Consider the following 19,593-nt stretch of genomic DNA (forward strand, 5'->3'; position numbering starts at 1 on the left):
GACCAGGCGATGGCGACTTCTGATCAGTCTGGATCACAATATTGCGTTCCCAGCTGCCGGTGTTGAAATGCTATGGTCCTAAATTTGGCAAACCAACTTATCCCCGTCTGTGTGGTAGTGTTCTTTGCAAATGAAATTGTTTGTTTTGGGGAGTGAGTGAGTGAGCAGGACCGGATCCAGCTTTTTGAGAAAGGAGGGTCGGGTGGGGGTTGAGGAGAGTTGACACTTCTGAGAACGAGAGGCTACACATTTCATTTTCACCCGATTTCATTCGTCCTGCAAGGACAAAGAAGAGGGTACGGGAGGGGTTGGGGTGGTGCGGATCCATGAGTGGGTGAGGAGTGGAAGTTGGGAGGTGGTGGGGTGAGTGAGTGTACTTTTACGCCGCTTCTGGCATTAGGTGACGACAGAATGGGATTTACATATAGTAACCATATGTGAACCAGACACTTCAACCACCAGTCTGCTCCAACGCACGGGGTGGATTGGATAAGGCAGTCATTGCAAGAATAACTTTCAGCAGAGACCATATAATATGGTCTCTGCCTTCAGCTAGAGGCCTTCTTACGGTGCATATCTCCCGAACAATGTCCGAAGACTCCCATTACTATACGAAAATAAATTACACTGATAACTAATTTCAGTGAATATAGTCACCAAATCGGCGAGTCAAGTTAATTGCGGTGAGACCCTTGTTCGTTTTGTATCGTGGTATTCACTTTACGGTTTTGTTGTAATTACCTCCCTTAAACAAGATTCAAGATGGGTTCCGTAAGTTGTTTCCCGCACGTGGGCACATGTAAAATGTTTGATTTTCATGAATTTCTGAAATGTCTGTGCATTTTGCTCAGTATACGTGTGTTAGCGTATAGTTAGATTGTTATCGCTGACTCGTGTTTTGTCGAATTCATACCGTAACTGAATTGAAGTCATTTTTTTTAACTTTGTACAGTGCCACTTGTTGGATTCTGGTGATGCTACCATTGAGGGGAAAAATAATAGAAGACGGTTAATTTCTATCATGAGGCCTGGTTCATATAAATAAACACGTATTCCAGGGCACACCTTCGTATTATGCTAAGATATATGTTAAGTCAGAGGTCTCCATCCCTGTAGCTATAATTAGTAAACGGCAGTCTATCCACCAACAATTTACATTTTACAATTGTTGATAAAATTTATTGAACCAAGAGTCAAACAGTTAAGAGTCTGAAGTTAGGTTAGGTTTAAATGCATGTTGGGTATACTGGATATTATATGAGGATACACTTGTGTTAACATGGTGACGTGCAGTCAGGGAAACAATTGATCCGGTTCTGTTTTTCAGAAAAAGAAAGGTAAAGGTGGCAAAACTAGCTCAAGTAAAATAGCCAATAAAAAGAACAACAAACTGCTGAAACAGGGCAAAGTGAAGAAACAGAAACAACTGCAAATAAGAAAACAGAGGAAAGGTGTACGAGAAGCAGCAGCAAGAGGTCACATCACCCAAAAAGAGGAAAAAATCACAGTGCAGGAAGTTGAGGAAGACCAGGATGGGGAACTTGACGAGAGTGATGTCAAATTTTTCATGTCAAAGGGGCGAGATCTTTCATTTGCCAATCTACCTAAGCAGTAAGTTGACTCATTACTTGGTATTCTCAGCTGTTCACTTCACTTAGTACTGATGGCATATTATTTCAGACAAGGGAAAGAACTGTGGGAAAGTCTAATTGTAAAAGCTCTTCCTTGAAATAATGAGCTAGGTTTGATTTTCCACATTTATGTCGTCCATTTTCTAAAGAGCTGCTACTGATATGTCAGAGATAATACCAAACCAGTTTTATTAAATTTTCAAGGTGTAAATATTATTTAGTTCTCCATCAATGTCATTAAATCATGGTAAGTCTTTGATATCCATGGGGCTTGAAATTTAAAAATCTTTGTAACTTTAAGGCTTGTAACATATCGCGGTACAGCTGATTTTCACGTTGTAAATGTGAGATATGATGTGCAATATAAACTGAATACTTGATATCACTGCAGGTGGGTCGATGAACCTAGAAATCGAAAGAGGAAAGCCATAGATAGAGAGGATGACAATATGTCTCGCTATGAGGAAGTGCCAAGGAAATTGCTCAACCATGACAAACATGCTAACATGAAGATGCTTCTGCCAGTCAAAGGAGACAAGGGCAAGATCATTACAAGAATGGTAGAGGAGACAGGTAGGAACATTCTTTTGTTGTCATGGAGCTTTGTGTTATGAATGTAAAATTTAAATGTCTGCTTGCAAAAGTTTGAAGCAAACATGTTTTTGAAGATTATGTTATGACTATAACCCCTTGAGCTTCATTTGAAATTACCAAAAAATTGCAAGTGTAATCCTCATGATATAAGCCTGTTTGGATGTTGTGAGTTTACTTATAGCTATAAACCATGTACCTTTTGATATCTGCATTTGAAGCATAATGGGACGGCAGTGGGCATTTTAATTTAGATTTAGTCCCCAGGAACCTGACGTGTGGTGAACAGAGTGACTACATGGTTCTGCGACTTGGTTCAAAGCATGTCACTGTAAATAATGGCATGGATTGTCTGATTCGACTTCAGTATTTAGAGGCTGTCTTCGAACATCTTTAATGTTGCTGAGTGCACCGTTAAACATTGGAATTGCAGAAGTGGTTGTATAAACAGACCTGTTAGCTGGCTTAACAACTGACTGTTTTTCCAACATTTCCAGTGGACATACTTTATGCAGACTTAAGTCATTTTCTGGGAGCTACATAAGATGTGTGGTGACACTGAGGAGAAGTGCACATTATATTCGTAGGTGGAGAAGAGTACTTCATCTTCCTTTTGTTATCCCCCTGGCATGTAATGCGGGGTATATATAATTGACGCCCCGTCTGTCCGTCCGTCCGTCTGTCCGTCTGTCAGTCCATCATCATTTTGTTTCCCGAGCATAACTCCGAAACCGTTCAATATTTTTGGACTAAACTTGATAGATATAGTAGCCTCAGCCTATGGTTTTGATTTTGCTATTTACAGATTTTTGCCATTTATATTCTTTTTGTTTTAAAGGTTTTTTTGATGTATTATTGTCTTGGTTTCCATGGAAACATTTTGGACTTAGTCTCAAAATGGAGGGATGGGCCTCGTTCCCAGAGCACAACTCAAAAACCATTTTATATGTTTCAACAGATCTTGGCAGATATATGAGACATATTTTGAAATTGTGACTTTGCTGACTACAGATATATGGCATTTATAATTTTCATGACTTCCTTGGGAACAATTCAAACTTAGTCTGAAAAAACAATGAGTAACTGTCAGATGATTTGTCTTTTCAAACATGTAGGGGCCAGGGGGATATGTCATCTTCTGATGACTCTTGTTTTAAAATTTTAGGTTCAGGGAGTGATAGTGTCTCAAGGGTTTCCAGTTTTTCTCAGATTCAGCAGGTCATTCTGAAAATGTAAGTCTTTCAGTTCTGGTGTAGTCTGTCTACACGATACCTATCATTCAGGTCTTCACCACCGTCGGGTAGGTAGGGTAGTCTGGTCAACAGGGTAGTCGGGTAGGTTGGGTAGTCTGGTCGGTAGGGTAGTCTGGTCAATAGGGTAGTCGGGTAGGTTGGGTAGTCTGGTCGGTAGGGTAGTTTGGTCAGCAGGGTAGTCTGGTCATTAGGGTGGTTGCATAGGTGGGGGAGTCTGGTTGGTAGGGTAGTCGCGTAGGTTGGGTAGTCTGGTCGGTAGGGTAGTCTGGTCATTAGGGTAGTCGGGTAGGTTGGGTAGTCTCGTCGATAGGGTAGTCTGGTCAATAGGGTAGGTAGGGTAGTTTGGTCATTAGGGTTGTCGCGTAGGTAGGGTAGTCTGGTTGGTAGAGTGTTTTCTCGTCTTGCAGAAAATCTGAGTTCAGTTCCCCAAATGGGTAACATTGCTAAGAATGGCGAAAAAACATTCTCACTCACCAAGGCAGTAAATAACTTTTGAAGTTTGTGAACATTATGCCAGTGCTTGTGTGTTTCCTTGCACATTAAGTAGATGCTCGTTGATATTTATAAATTACCTATGGAGATCTTCAATAACCCATACTTGTCGTAAGAGGTGACTAATGCGATTGCGTGGTCAGACTAGCTGACTTGTTTGACACAGGTCATCATAACCCAATTACATAGATCAATGTTCATGCTGTTGATCACTGGACTGACTGGTCCAGGCTCAAATATTTACTGGCCACCAACTGGAAATTCACTCACTCACTCAATGGTAGAAATGGAAGACTTTTCAAATTGATGTTACAAATAAATACACAGTCTCCTGGTGGAAAGAGTGGTTTGTTGCAATTAATTATAATCAATAAATCATTTTGATGTGGGAACTGTAGATGAAGACGATGAAGGAGAAAATGGTAAAGTCACTGAAGATGATACAAAGGATCCAGAAGCTAGAGATGACAAACCCCTTCGACCACTTTCTAACGTGGAACTGCTGGTTATGAGGAACAGGAAGTTGCAGGAGAGGAAACAGTCCATCGCTTCTTTAGCCACTTCAGTACTGGAAAACCCACAGGAAAATGTAGGTGTTTATTATTTATCTCACCTCACACATAAATGTCGTTTTCTGATTGGCTGACCTTTCTTCTATTATTTTCAATGTACCCCAGTTACATTTCGGTGTACCCCGCTGCCGGTGGCAGATAATTTGCTTCTTCATGGTAGTACTTCTTTATCTTGACTAACATTGAAGTACGCATGATGCTTCAAAATTTGTTTATTGGAAAGAGAGTGAAATGTTTTCGTAGTCATCAATACATTTTGTGGATGACACAACAAAAACAGATTTAGAGTTATCTCTCTTCCATCGATTTCCATTTGCAAAACGTCAGTAATTTCCATGCATCACATGTCATTTAATGTTATCCGAGATAAAAAAGTAACTACCATGAAGTACGGAATGAGTTGCAGCAGGGTGAATTACAGAACACCTCACTTGTACACGGGGTACATTGAAAATAATAGAATCCTTAATAGTGTAGACATGGAAACTTAGAAAACCCATTGATCAAAAAAGCAACTTACTTGCCACATATTTCAATAGTGGTCCCTTATGTACGATGAACATTCCTTGACTAGAATGATGTGTCAACCTGGTAATGTCTTGATCCAGTCTTGGAAGCTTCTATTGTCCTGACATCCATTGATATATGGTTCCCTATTTCCCTTTTTTATTCATTTCTGGCAATGAGAACAAAAGCTGACAAAGAAGATTGTTCTCAGTGTTTTGTGTTATGGACGTTTGCCAGATTCGACGTCTGCGTGAGCTGCGTCTGATGCTGAATGAGAAGGAACCAGATCTGTACATTACGGTGAGGAAGTTGGTGATGGTGTCGTTGATGGAGGTGTTCAAGGACATTGTCCCTGGCTACAAGATAAGACTGCTAACAGACAAAGAGAAGGCTCAGCAGGTTGGTTGTTCAGGAAGAACTCCCCTTTAAATAGCATTGCATTTGCACTTGTGTATGTGTATAAAGGGGATTCTGTCAAGTTCTTCACCTTTCTAAGACTGTGACTGTTTGGCATGGGTGGTACTTTATGGGTCATCACCAAGGCGATCAGTGAGTGAATGTTATTGCAGTTTGGCATATTGCAGCTGTACCGTGAATTCATGATGTAAAATTGATGTTAGATCCACTGTTTCTTCATATATTGGATGAGTGCTCACACCACTGTCCTCAGGTTCCAACATATATGACAAGTCATTGCCCTCAGAAAAAAGTCGCCCTGTCTAAAAGTTACACACCTGTCTGTTACTCTTCCATCGTGTGGCCAGGTTTTGCTCAGCGTCCCTCGTTGTTTTAAGTTGACAGTCTTCTGCTGCTGTTTCACTACCTCAGATGAGCTCCAGTTCCTCGAAGTCTAGACTAAAGGCCTCTGATCATTACAACCGACTATTCATTCAAGTATTTCTGTTGTTTCATATGTTCTGGAGATGCTTTTAGCACATTCTTCCTGATGTAGATAGAAGTCGGTGTCCTAGATAGTGTTATTGATATTGCTCCCAAACCCACTGAAAAAGCAGTCTGCAATATTCTGGTTGTATAGAGTAAACAGAGGATACTAAACAACCTTCTATGTAATACCATTTTTATTAAACGTGTTAGTGATTTGGTATCACACAAGCAAAAGCGAGTTAGATTCTAAATCTTTCACAAGTTCAATAAAGTTACATTTCAGAATCTTCCGAGGAAGAGTAATAATGTCTTTTATTTCTAGATATATAATTCTCAGGTTTGCAGCAGGTACTTTTGTTGGTCTTAAGTAAAGACCTGATGCTATCTCACTCACTTCGTATTTTGTTTAGCTGAAGAAAGAAACTCGAATCCTCCATGAATATGAAAGTGCACTTCTCCTTAATTACAAAGAGTACCTGGAACACCTGGAGATGTCAATTAAAGGTGAGCAACACACCTGTATGATTCAGAAGTATTCCGCAGAAGGCCATGCTAACGGTGTATTGGTTGTATAGGATCTGTGGTGTTCATTGCGGTGATTTTATTATGTAAATGAGTTTGTTCATGTATCATCTCATTTAATTCATATTTTAGAGAACACTAAATGGGATGAATCATCCGATTTTTGTCTGTAAGGATCCAGCATGAATGTTTCTGTGTTTGTATTTTCCTTCTGAACTTGACATGTGATGATTTGTACCTGCTGTCATCTTCCTAAATGTTAATAATAGTTTTTTTTGCCCAAACAGGAAAGGTTCCAACGAGTAAAAAGCAGCCTGTGATGGAGATTCCAAAAGATGTCTCAAGGGTGAGATTTTGATTAACTTGACACCTTATGGTAACCATGGTAACTCATTACCCATATGTTGGAAGTAATGACACAGAATAATTGGGTATAACCATTTTATAACCATATCCAGTATCTATCTACTGAACGAATTGAATGGAAAAAATCTCCAAGGATTGTTTCTAGTTTTTGTGTAATTAGGCAGTTTAAGTTGTGCATGTGTTACTGGTATGCCATCATTCAATGTTGTTACTGGGGTTTCTTGGTATGTTATGATGTAGTGACAATGTTTTCACTGCTTTGTATCTCCAGACTTATGTGATGAGCCATTTATCATCATCAACTTTCTTTTTTTCCAGCTTAGCACACAATTCATTTCATGAGCTTGAACCCATGAAGATCAGTTTAGAATTTGTTGTCAACAACCTATATTTGTTGTTAGAGGCATCTAACCGGATCAGGTGGTCAGACTCACTGACTTTGGTTACATGTCATGACGTGTCATCATATTGAAATTGTGTAGATTGATGCTCATGCTGTTGACCATTTGATTTTCAAGTCCAGACTTAAATATTTATGGGCCATTGCCATATAACTGAAGTATTGCTAAGTGCAGCATTAAACAAACAAACAATACTCTTCAATACCTTCATGATCTCAGCTCTGTTTTAAGTCAGTAGTCTGTTAGTGGATATCTAGTCTTTTTCAGGTTTATGAAAACATAATTTCACAAAGACATTTCTTGTTTAGCCAGTCCAGTTAGACAGAAATATTATTGCAACAGCGCTCAATATACTCATTTCAAAACTACAAAGAGTACAAAACTCAGGAGCTTGCATTGTCAAAAAAGAGAGAGAGAACATGTCTCACCAGTTTTACAAGCCGAACAACTGGTTACTTGTAAGAGCCAGGGTGGGGTACAGTGTTACCATAAAACTGCTCCAGACTACCTCAATGAGTTGGATACCAAACATGCTCCATCAAGAGCCTTATGATCAGCTTATCAACATCTATTGGTCATTCCAAGACATAAACAAAGGCTTTTGGTTCCTGTTTTTTAGTTATGGAGCTCCAATGCGATTAAACAAGCTGCCACTTGAACTCAGACTAACAACAACCCTTGATTCTTACAGATGTGCCTTAAAACATTTCTCTTAAAAAAATACCACAGTCAAACATATCCTCAAAGGTTTTTCAACCATTTTATGTAGAAATGATTTATGTCTTTTAGCACTCAAATTGGCTTTATATGTAGCGCTCTGAGCATACACTTTTGTATGGAATCCAGCATGTTATAAATGCACATATTATTACTATGATAACTGCTTGTTGTGTAGTTACTGGGGCATCTTTTCAGACCTTGTCTGTGTTGGCGTGTCGATGTATGTCGGAAATGCTGGTTCACCATCCCCACTTCAACTACTCGACCAACATCATCTCAGTCCTGGTGCCTCTGATGCGGCGGGGAGCGATGCTGCGAGATCAAGTGATCAGCACCATTACCAGGGTCTTTCAGGAAGACAAGTCGGGACAGGTGACACTGGAGGTGGGTTGCCAGGCCAGGTGATGTTAGAGGTTAGACAGGTGTTCAGGTGAAGTTGGGGGTGAGTCAGGTGTCCAGGCGATATGGGAGATGAGCCAGGAATCCAGGTGACACTGGAGGTGAGTCAGGTGTCCAGGTGATGCTGGGGGTGAGTCAGGTGTCCAGGCGACATTGGAGATAGCCAGAAGTCCAGGTGACACTGGAGGTGAGTCAGGTGTCCAGATGATGCTGGAGGTAAGTCAGTTGTCCATGTAATGTTCGAGGTGAGTCAGATGATGCTGGAGGCAAGTCAGGCATCCTGGTGTCACTGGAGGTGAGTCAGGTGTCCAGGTGATGCTTGAGGTGAGTGCCCAGGCTAGGTGTCCAGATGACATTAAAGGTTTGTCAGGTGTCCAGGTGATGATAGAGGTGAGCCAGGTGTCCAGATGACACTGGGTTTGTCAGGTGATGCTTGAGGTGAGTCAGCTGATACTGATGTCACGTGAGTCAGGTGTCCAGGCAACACTGGAGGTGAGTCAGGTGTCCAGGTGATGCTGGATGTGGGTCAGTTGATGCTGGAGGTGACTCAGGTGTCTCGGTGTATACAGGGCTCATTGTCATGTCAACGTTTGGACTGGAATACTCCTGTGGTATTCATGTGGGTCAGCTCTTGGTACACAGGTATGTTGTTGACAATTGGGTCAACTTACCAATAAACCAATAGCTTCCTGTGTTGTCAGGGTTAAGTGACTTCAGCATAAGTAGTTTTCAATTTACAGCATCTTTAAGAGGCATTTAAGAAATGCAACATTTTGTACAAAAACAAATCAACAGATTTCGTCTTCCGCTCTTGACCTGCACCTGGTAACTTACCAACAAAGGTTTTCTGTGGTGCCACGTTTCACATTGTTTTAAAGTGTAGCACAAATAGTGTTTTGTTTATTTTTCAGATTGTTCGAAATATTGGGAAAATGGTCAAAACATGTAACTACAGTGTCAAACCTAAGGTAATACCAACGTGTGTCTGTTTCATGTCCCCTAGATTGTATCTGACGAAAACTCTCATAATGATCTCAGAGTGGTGAATGTTTTTGTCAGTAAACATTGCTGAAGATGACTATAGATGACATGATGAATACACCTCATGGGCTAGCTGTCTTAGTCTTTGATCTTGTGAGCTGAAGATGCAGGGATTGAGACCATCTGCAACCCATGCTTGCCATAAAAAGGCAACTATGCTTGTCATAAGAGCCAACTAACAGGATCGCGTGGTCAGACTCGCTGACTTGGTTGGTTCCCAATTGTGCAGATTGATGCTCATGTTGTTGGTCACTGGATTGTCTGGTCCAGACTCAATTATTTACAGACCATAGCTGGAATATCGCTGAGTGCGACGTAAAACTAAACTCACACACTCATTCACTAAAAGAACCCACGAATCTGTTGGTATATGACCAGATAGTGGCCACATGAATATGTGCAAACACCTGGTTGCGGGTGCAGCAACATGCAGTAGACTTGGACAAAGTACTGTGACTATGTGCCTCAGTCCACCCAGCTGTTAGTTGGGTACCTCGTTAGGATGAGAGAGCCACAACAAACTTGGTGCACCTAGTGGCTGCAAGAGTTATATAAGCCTCGAGGAGTTGAGATTGAAATACAGTGTGTTATTGGAGATTGACATCAAAAGATCAAGGGGAAAAGAAATACCAGCATGTGTGTGTGCCTGGATGGCTACTCATCATCATGGATCACGATCACAGTCAGTATGTTGTTCACAGTTGACTGAATAAGAGAAGAATTCATGTGGTGAGACTTCCCATGGTTCCGTGCCCATAATATCCACCACTGGTTTGTCGGGTCCAGGGCCCCATTTCACTAAACTCTCTTAAGTTTAAGATCTCGTAACTTTCCTCACTTTTCTCATAGTATTCGTACCTGCTGTACTGAAACATAGGGAGTGTGTATGCTATGAGAAAAGTTACGAGATCTTAGACTTACGAGAGCTTTGTGAAACGGGTCCCTGGTTTGGTATATTACCGGCTGCTATCTGTGTGACAAATGTTTGTGTATTTGATGGACAACTGTCATTATTGTGTAGGTACTGGACACACTTCTAGCTCTCAAGATCAGGGAGGTTGACTTATCCACGTTTGGGGAAAATCAGAAAGTGGAGAGGCGGAAAGAACAACTGCGGAGACTGTCAAAGAAGGAAAGGAAGGTTTGTTCAGTTAGAGCCTGTCAGTGTGGATGTTATTACAGGAAGCTTGTATTAAACATGCTGTGTGTTGGGATAGGAGTTGTGTTGTGAAGTAACTCATTGCTATCTTATCTGAAATAGATTATTGTATGGAAGGTTACAGGGTGAACATTTATGCTATAATTCCATTTCAGTTTGATATAGGATGATCGTGTCCGAGTGATTTGTATTTTCCTTATAACATGACCAATGAAGAAGAAGAGACGTCAGTATTTAGTGTTACATCATTGTTTTGAATGTTATGTTGATCTACCATGTTAAAAGACCTCAGAATTGTTGGAACAAAACTGCCATTGTTTCCCTATTTGCCAGTGGCACTTAGTTTGGAATAGATTGAAGGTGTTGCAAGGCAACAGCTGTATGTTTCAGAGGAAGAAGGCGATGGACAAGATCAACCAGGAGCTGCAGGAGGTTCAGGCCACAGAGGACAAGAAGAAGAAACTGAAACTGGTAAATAGTTGGTGAATAGGGAGACGTCAGTAGGTAAGGCGAGTGAGGTGAATAGGGAGGTGAAGTAAGGTGAATAGGGACGTGTGGGAGACGTGAGTAGGGTGAGTGAGGTGAATAGGTATGGAGGGTGAGGTGTATAGGTAGGGTGGATGAGGTGAATAGGAATGATGGATGAGGTGAATAGGAAGGGTGGTAGGATGGATGAGGTGAATTGGTAGGGTAGATGAGGTGAATAGCAAGGGTAGATGAGGTGAACAGGTAGGGTGGTAGGGTGGATGAGGTGAATAGGTAGAAGAGATGAGGTGAAAAGGTAGGACCATAATGGCTGGGATAGTGTTGGGATGGGATGAGTTGACTATGAAATTTGAACCATGAATTCACAAGTTGTGCACTTATGTAGCAGCAGATATGTATGTGTGAGACATGCATGCATGTACTACGACTAATTGGGACTGGGTTCTATAATGCTAGACCATGAGGATCCTGTGCTGCAGCTAAACATGGATACTGCTTATGAAGCAGGTATTTGTTTAAATAAATCTGCCCCCTTTGAGTTCTAAATGGAATAGTATATATTTTGATGCATTGACTTTTTATCCCCCGGCATGTAATGGTCGACGCCTTGGCCGTCCGTGCTACTGTAATAATTTTGTTTCTGGAGCATAACTCAGAAACCATTCAATATTTTTAGACCAAACTTGAAAGATATAGTAATCTCAACCTATGGCTGTGCCTTTTGCTATTTACAGATTTTTGGCATTTATATTTTTGCTGTTTTTCCATGGAATGTTTTGGTGTTAGTCTTATGGTGGGGTGGGCAGAACTCAAAAACCGTTCAATATTTTTCTGCAAAACTTGGTAGATATATCAGTCAAAAGTTGAAGTGGTGCCTTTTACTATTTACAGGTTTTTGTGATTTCAAATTTTCTTGGTTTCCATGGAAACGTTTCGGACTTAGTCTCAAAATGGAGGGATGGGCTTCTTTTCCAGAGCAGAACTAAAAAACCATTCAATATTTTTCTGCAAAACTTGGTAGATATATCAATCGGAACCTAAATCAGTGCCTTTGGTACTTTCAGGTTTTTGTGATTTATTTTTTTCTCGGTTCCATGAACACATTGCGGGGCACAACTGGAAAACCATTTCATATCTTTCAAAAGACCTTGGCAGATATAAGAGACAGATCTTGAAATGCTGACTTTTTATAATTACAGATATATATACAATAAGCATTTATATTTTTCATGAATTCCATGTAAACAATTCAAGACTGTAACTGTCAGATGATTTGTCCTTTCAAATATGTGGGAGCCGGGGGGATATGTCATCTTCTGATTTCTCTTGTTGATAATTTTATCCACCAAAATCCCTCTCCCCATACCACTTGCAGTCAGTGCATTGACCCTTTGTTTTCTTTTTAAAGCACACAGAGATAATCCATGCAGTTTTTGTGACCTACTTTCGGATCCTGAAAAATGCCACCCAGTCTGTGCTCCTGCCCTCAGTGCTTGAGGGACTTGCCAGGTAAGAATATCAGCATCTCATCTTGTACAGTTGTTTGAAATAAGTTAGGATTATGAGATTGATCAATGGTTTAGCTTAAATCTGACTGGACCTACACAATCTTGGAGACAGCCTTTATAGTATTCTACATTGCACATTGGTGAAGACAGGTAGTTGAGCAGCATGATTAGATAATCTAACTTAGAAGTTGATTTTCATTCTTAGCTCACATGGAGTGTACTACAAACATTTGTGAGTTGCTAGATGGTCAAGTGATCACAAGGGGTGGCGGGGTAGCCTGGTGGTTGAAGTGTTTGCTTGTCATGTGGGTTCAATTCCCCATATGGGTATAATGTGTGAAGCCCATTTCTGATGTGTCTCCCTCCATGATATTGCTAAAGGTGGTGTAACACTAAACTCACTCACTCCCTAAGTGATCTCATGCTGTTGGGTAGCCACTGAGTGCCAAACATCTCTGTTTTGAAAATAATCCAACTTCAGTAATGTAGACATTTATTATCACAGACTTGTCAATTAGCAGTTGACAACATTGTGAAAAATGCAGATTACCACCATTGGACATGTGCTGTAACCTACATATGTGTTAGTATGCAAAGTTAACATTCCCTGTTTGACAAACAAACACGGCAGACTCCCTGCATCAATCGAACCAAACTACGTATGCAGGAATCCAAATGAGCTAAGTCTTGGCAAGAGATTAACATGATATGAATGTCAGCTTCTGCTTTACAAATGAGAATGATATTTCTAATGTAAATTGTCATAGTGATACTTCTGCAGTTGCTCAACTGGACATTTTCCCTACATGCGTGTGTTGCCATGAAATAGCCAGAAATGGTTGTATGTAATAGAGAGGGCACACATTGTTGGCAACTGTCAAGACTGTTTGATCAAGTCATGTGACTGCAGTCCATCTCAGTTTTAGGTCTAAAATACTGTGCACTAAATGCATTGTAGTATACTAGTAAACCTTATGTGTTGTCTGTGACATAATTCTTCCTCTTTCAGGTTTGCACATCTCATCAATGTAGAGTTCTTTGATGACTTGTTCAAAGTGTTTCAGTCTCTCATAACATCAGGTGTAAGTACCTTCTTGTTATTTTCTTGGAGGGGTAGTGGGTAGCTCAGAGTTTGCTCAATGTGATAAAGACATGGGTTCGTTTCCCCACATGACCACAGTGTGTGAAGCCCATCTCTGGTGTTCCCTCCGTGATGTTGGTGGAATATTGAAAAAAGTAACGTAGAACTTAACTCACTCATGTTGTAGACTGTATCTGTCATGATTAACAACACTGGTTCTTGAATATGAAGTTCATATTGTATTGCATTCTACTAGGGACATGTTTTTAGAATGTTTAAGTGGAACATGCTCAAGAAAATGTTAGTCAAAATTTTGCAAAGTGCTGACCCATATGGGAAATGCAGGCCATGTTTGTTGCAGGTAGTTCAGAATAGGCTTCAGGATTGATTGATTGATTGATTTATTTGTTTGTTTGATTGGCTGCCATGATATGGCTGGAATATTGCCGACTGAAAGAATATTGCTGACTATGCATAAATATTGCTGACTATGCATAAATATTGCTGTGTTGGAATATTTTGGATTGTGCTTAAAGGTCACATGCAACGTAAAACACAACTTTGCAGATTCTGGTACCTTTCGGTATGCACTTACCGAAACATCATAAAAAATGCCAATTCAACCTATAAAGTTGAAAAAAAACGCGATGAAAAAAAAGCCCGCGAAATCGGAGTTCAAACGTTTCACTAAATTCCCCCCAGTGCTGGGGGGAAAACTGGTTTCAACTGCTGTGCTGCGCTGCGTCCATGACGCATGCGCAGTGAATAGGTTCGCGGAGCATGAAACAGTATGCATGCCCAGCGTCTGAGGTCGTGAGCAGTAGTCTAATCTTGGATGTGTACACAAACAAGTAATTGATCTACTCGTTACGTAAAACAACTTGTTGATTGTGGTAAGCAGTCTCTGTCACAGAGAAAGCTCAAGCTCAAAGCTCAAGCTCAATGGTTTATTGACACCTATATGTCTGTCTGCCTGTCTGCTAAAGACAACATGCAATACACAGCTTCAATCATTGACCACATGCAATTTGAACTTAACACCTATCAGACTATACGACATAAAGAAAATAAGTTGATTTATGACTCGTGCACCCGAGTCCCGTGTCTGCCACATAATGTAATTAGGCATGTGTGATACACATGACGTTTTTATGTCTGTGGGTTGCAAACAAACTACATTCATTTTTTCGGATGACTGGATCTGACGGAAACTGGTGTAAACTCTTGTCAGTTTCAAGTCCTGCTTTGTACTTGGACAAATGACAGATTCCAGCCACGCAGTAGTTTACTATCTCTACTGACATGATTTTTTACTGGATCGAGTGCAAATTCAGAGAACATTATTTTCCAAACCCAACATCTCTATATACATTCTTCATGGATAACGACTTCTTTTCGTGTAAATGATTTTGTCTGACAACAGTATATGAATCCATACTGAAACGACGCATCAAGTACACAAAAAGAAGTTGTTATCCATAAAGAATCTTACTTTCTTGTGACTGGCTATACTTCTAAAATGCCCATCAAACAGATCGTCTTTCTGTACACACAATGAACCCTCAGCATATCAGCAAATGAAACAACCAATCGGAAGCCGTTGTTACACTTGAATGCATATCCACCCGCTACGACTGGGTTCGGTCTCCCGAGGACTTCGTTTCGGGGGAAGTAAGCCCAAGTACAAAATATTGCACTTTTGAATCGCGATTGTACGCTTATAATTGTGTTTATTTGTTTTTTTTAAAGCAGCAATGTATATTATATGTCACGAATAAGTGATAAATGTGTTTTAATTATGTTTGATTTTTTGGTTGCATGTGACCTTTAAATATTGCTGTCTATGCACGAATAGTTTTGATTGTGCTAACAGTTGTATAATGAAACTAACCTAAACAATACTTCCTCACCCCCAGGACCTGACATATCGCGAGAGTCTGCACTGTGTCCAGACGGCCTTCACTATACTGACGGGGCAGGGTTCTGCCCTCAACATCGACCCCATGACCTTCTACAAGCATCTCTACCAGATGCTCTTTAAGGTCCATGCAGGTATGCTGATGGTTTCAATAGGGTTTATAACCATTGTCCCAGTCTATATACAGTGGTCAGTTAGTTGAACTATGTTTGAGTTGCCCATGTCTTGTATACAATCTTCTGTGAGATACCTGAAGTAAATTTCTATTAGATATTGCCTGCATATGGTATGGAGGTAGTTGAGTGGTGATACATAGTCCTGACATCATCCTCTGAATGCTCCTCCCCAGGCAGCTCAAGTGACGACATTCCCATCATCCTGGACTGTCTGGACCTCATGATCAGCCGCAGGAGGAAGCAGGTGAGAATCTCGTTACCAGGTGTACCATGTACCCACTCATCTTGCATGACCCTTCCTTCAGGGGGCACACATCTGTGACTGTCTCCATGTTGTGGAAGGGACATTTTGTATTTGTTACTGTTGTTTATTTCAAATATCCAGTGTTGTACAATAAGACTTGAAGCATGCGTCACATTCTGTTGACCCCACCATACGTCAGTAAACCATAATACAGTTTATTTTAGCTTTGTTTCACAAGACACTCAGATCACTACAGGTCTCCCAAGTCCATCTTTGTTCAGCTTGGTCAGCACTAAGATTGCTCTGGTGAACAACACAAAATTTGGGATATAAAGTTATCTAAATAAGATATTGAAAGTACAGTTCTGTATTAGTGATCTCCTTGTTTAGCTAACAGTAATGCTTGTTCTGACGTTTCATCTGTTATGTCCCTTGGTGTATAACAAAATTTCAAAGAGTGATTTTTGGATATATTTTTCATCGATGGTCGCTTTCTTTGGGTACTTTTACCAATACTTCCTAGCTAAGACTGATGATACAGCCCAAGGGTGTTCACATTGAAGACTTTGTTGGTTGTGCCTGCATCTGTGTAAGTCTAATGTATTTGACGCTGATACTGATATACTAAGTTATCAACACATTGTTCAGTGAATGTCGTGTTGTGGGGATGAGATGTATTGCAAGGACCTGGACATATTGTTGATGAACAAAGGAATATGGTTGTGTAGGTGTCCCAGCAGAGGATCCTGTCGTACATGAAGAGGTTGAGTACTCTGACACTGCAGCAGATGCCCCACTCGGTGCTCGGACTCCTGTCTGCCATCCGAGGACTCATCCAGGTGAGTTGACCCTATATTACATTTTGAATGTACTAAAAGTTAGTGCAGAGCAGGTGAGCTTTGTTTGTGTTGTTGCTGTAGTTCATCAATATGTGTCATGTTAAGTGCTTTAATGTTCTATTTCACACAGGGCTTCCCCTTCACAGACCGACTGTTTGACAATGAGGCTGAGGGGAGTGGCTTGTTCCGCCCTGATATCGATGACCCTGAACATTGTAATGCCCAGAACACTGCAGTGTGGGAGCTGACCCTTCTACAGGTGAGTGGTTCAGGTGTTTGGTTCTGTGTGTTGTTCAGGTGAGTGGTTCAGGTGTGTGGTGCTCTGTGACAATCCTGCATATACATATCCTTTAAGTTGATCATCCATACAGTTTGGTCATCTCTAGACCACTACACTTCTAGAATGCCACCAAACAAATCATGCTATCAGAGTTGCAACAATTGCAATCCATCAATAGTCTCAGTTGTTAGTAAATGCCACCTGAGGGACATGTAAGGAAAGCTGCTGTTCTGCACCTAATCATTAGGTTTCCAAAACATTGATCAAACGGTGAACCAAAAGCCAAGATGCTGAACTGCTGAAACAGTACTCTGTAATCTGTGAGGGAGTTTTGTTTTACATTGCACTCAGCAATACCCCAGATATATGGTGGTAGTCTGTAGAGAATCAAGTCTGGACCAGACAATCCAGTGAGAAAGAGCATTAGCATCAATGTACACAATGGGGATACGATGATGAGTGAACCATGTCAGTGAGTCTGACCAACCTGGTCACATTAGTCGTGTCTTAGAAACATGGGTTGATGTACCTGCACAGGTCCTGTAAAGTCAGTAGAATATAGGTTAGTTTTAAGCATTGAGATCACTGCGTGTTGGATTGAATTCTCTGTATTATTTCAGCACCACTTCCATCCAGTTGTCCGCCAGTATACAGCCCACATCAGTCGGATGGCGCCATCTACTGGGGAGGGACAGTTAGCACCGAATCTGGCCAGAGTGTATGTGTTAAACTTCCAGCCATGGATCTGTTGTTCAGTGAGAATGAAAATTGAGTGATGCATTAACAGGTGTTATACCAGTAGTGTAGTGCTTTGAGTTGATACAAGTAGTAAACACATCAGACTTGTACTGTCTCACACTGTTGTACTTGATATCCAACAACACATCAGAGATTATCTACAAATGGTGTTAGTCATTATTCAACACACAGACATAAAATGTAGTCTTTTTCTTGCTAATAATTATGACCTGTATAAAGTCTGGTAGAGTTGACAAGACGTTGTTACAACACTGTACTGTATCTATCTCCAGAGCCCCGAAGGACCTGTACACGAGGTTTGACTTGACGCAACACATTCTGGACACATCTATACCAGAACAAGTGAAAACAAAAAAGAAAAAGGTTGGTTGTTAGTGAAAAGATTGGCCATTATTTAATGGTGGTTCACAGCCACTGTAAAGATGACAAGCGTTTCCTTCAAAGGTGAAAAATAACTGTATTCTTGAACACATTTCCATTTCCATGTACTGTGTTTTGTTCAGAGTTTAAATAACTTTTCTAGTCTATAGAGATACAAAATATTGAAGAAACCAATCCCATCATCAGTCCTGTATAATGAAGAAGAATGTAAAGGATGTGAAATTGACAATGAAGATTCTGCATTTTTTATGCTTGTAACAGAAGATTGCTTCTGAAAACTGTACCTTGACTGATTGCGTGACAGTCCCCAGTGAATAGAACCAGAAGTTACCTTACATGCCCAATATGAGTGAAAACTACAGTACTGTCTGATTCCTGTGTTAGTCAGTGTGCTTATAGTATAAACATCAATTTCATCTTACAAAGTACCTGCAAACACTTCTCACTTTTGTTTGATGTGGCATCTATCTTTCATTAAGGCCGAGTGAGTGGGTGAGTGCTGTGTAGTGTTATGGCGCTCTTTACAATATACCAACAATATCAAGGCTTAGAACATGGGAAATGGGCTTCACAAATTGTACCCTTTTGGGGAATCGAACCTGGTCTTCGGTGTGACACACCAATGCTTCAACCACTAGGCTACCAACTCATTAGGACAAAAACACTTCTGAAAGTGACTGTACATCAGAACTTACTCACTCAAGCATGACTTGTCATTTTTAACAAACTATTCTAGAAGGAAATGGAAGCATTCAAGATTTTCTCAAATAGTTGTTTTTAGTTCCAGTCATCACGGTTACACAGTGAGGAGTTGCAGAGCTACATGGAGAGACAGAGTGCCACAGTGCCAGACCTGCCCGTGGAAGATGTTGACATCAGATGACGTCTCTTGTACCTATTGTAAATAAACTTTAACATGCCAGGATGTGTCTGTTGTGTAAACTTGAAATGACTACCCAGATATGCAGCTAACCCTTTGTTGACACCAGTGAAATCATACAGAATGGTAATTAAAATGCTGAATAGAAAACATAGATGTCATGTTGACTTCTTACCAGTATTTGGTGGTATTAAACCATTTGACAAAATGTCTTCCTGGTTTCAAGCATATATGAAGGCTGGTCAAAACGTTCATCAGTATTTCCAGTTACTTCAGTCAAATAGATCAACTAGTTCGAAAGCAACAGGTCCTTGAAGCATACTGGGGTTAGAGATGTTGAGGGCTTTAATTCTGATTTTACATGACAGTGCTTTGCCTCACACCTCTAGATTGGCAAAGTGTGCAGTACATCAATGTGGCTTCGAAGAACTTCCTCATCCTCCCTGTTCATCTGACCTGACACCAAGTGACTTTCACCTATTTCCAAAGTGAAGGAACATCT

General features: G+C 40.6%; 1 protein-coding gene across 1 annotated transcript; it reads left to right on the forward strand.

Annotated features, from left to right (window-relative positions):
- The first annotated feature begins 724 nt into the window (after positions 1 to 724).
- Positions 725 to 19,133, forward strand: LOC137265159 (nucleolar complex protein 3 homolog). The gene is made up of 20 exons (XM_067800483.1): positions 725 to 771; positions 1,328 to 1,611; positions 2,023 to 2,204; positions 4,366 to 4,556; positions 5,284 to 5,445; positions 6,342 to 6,435; positions 6,741 to 6,799; positions 8,136 to 8,324; positions 9,251 to 9,307; positions 10,402 to 10,521; positions 10,930 to 11,010; positions 12,434 to 12,534; positions 13,543 to 13,615; positions 15,531 to 15,666; positions 15,882 to 15,952; positions 16,681 to 16,791; positions 16,922 to 17,050; positions 17,692 to 17,789; positions 18,103 to 18,193; positions 18,993 to 19,133. Exons 1-20 carry the CDS (start codon positions 763 to 765, stop codon positions 19,092 to 19,094), a joined length of 2,340 nt encoding a protein of 779 aa, XP_067656584.1. The 5' UTR covers positions 725 to 762; the 3' UTR covers positions 19,095 to 19,133.
- Positions 19,134 to 19,593: the final 460 nt, after the last annotated feature.

The sequence above is a fragment of the Haliotis asinina genome, chromosome 15 (assembly GCF_037392515.1).
Source record: "Haliotis asinina isolate JCU_RB_2024 chromosome 15, JCU_Hal_asi_v2, whole genome shotgun sequence".
In the NCBI taxonomy this organism is placed as follows: domain Eukaryota; kingdom Metazoa; phylum Mollusca; class Gastropoda; order Lepetellida; family Haliotidae; genus Haliotis; species Haliotis asinina.

Bases quoted from the DNA above. Each gene is read 5' to 3' on its own strand.
- LOC137265159 (XM_067800483.1), top strand. The intron at 11,011-12,433 runs GTAAATAGTTGG...TTCTTTTTAAAG, and splicing joins AGAAGAAGAAACTGAAACTG to CACACAGAGATAATCCATGC. The intron at 15,667-15,881 runs GTATGCTGATGG...GCTCCTCCCCAG, and splicing joins GCTCTTTAAGGTCCATGCAG to GCAGCTCAAGTGACGACATT.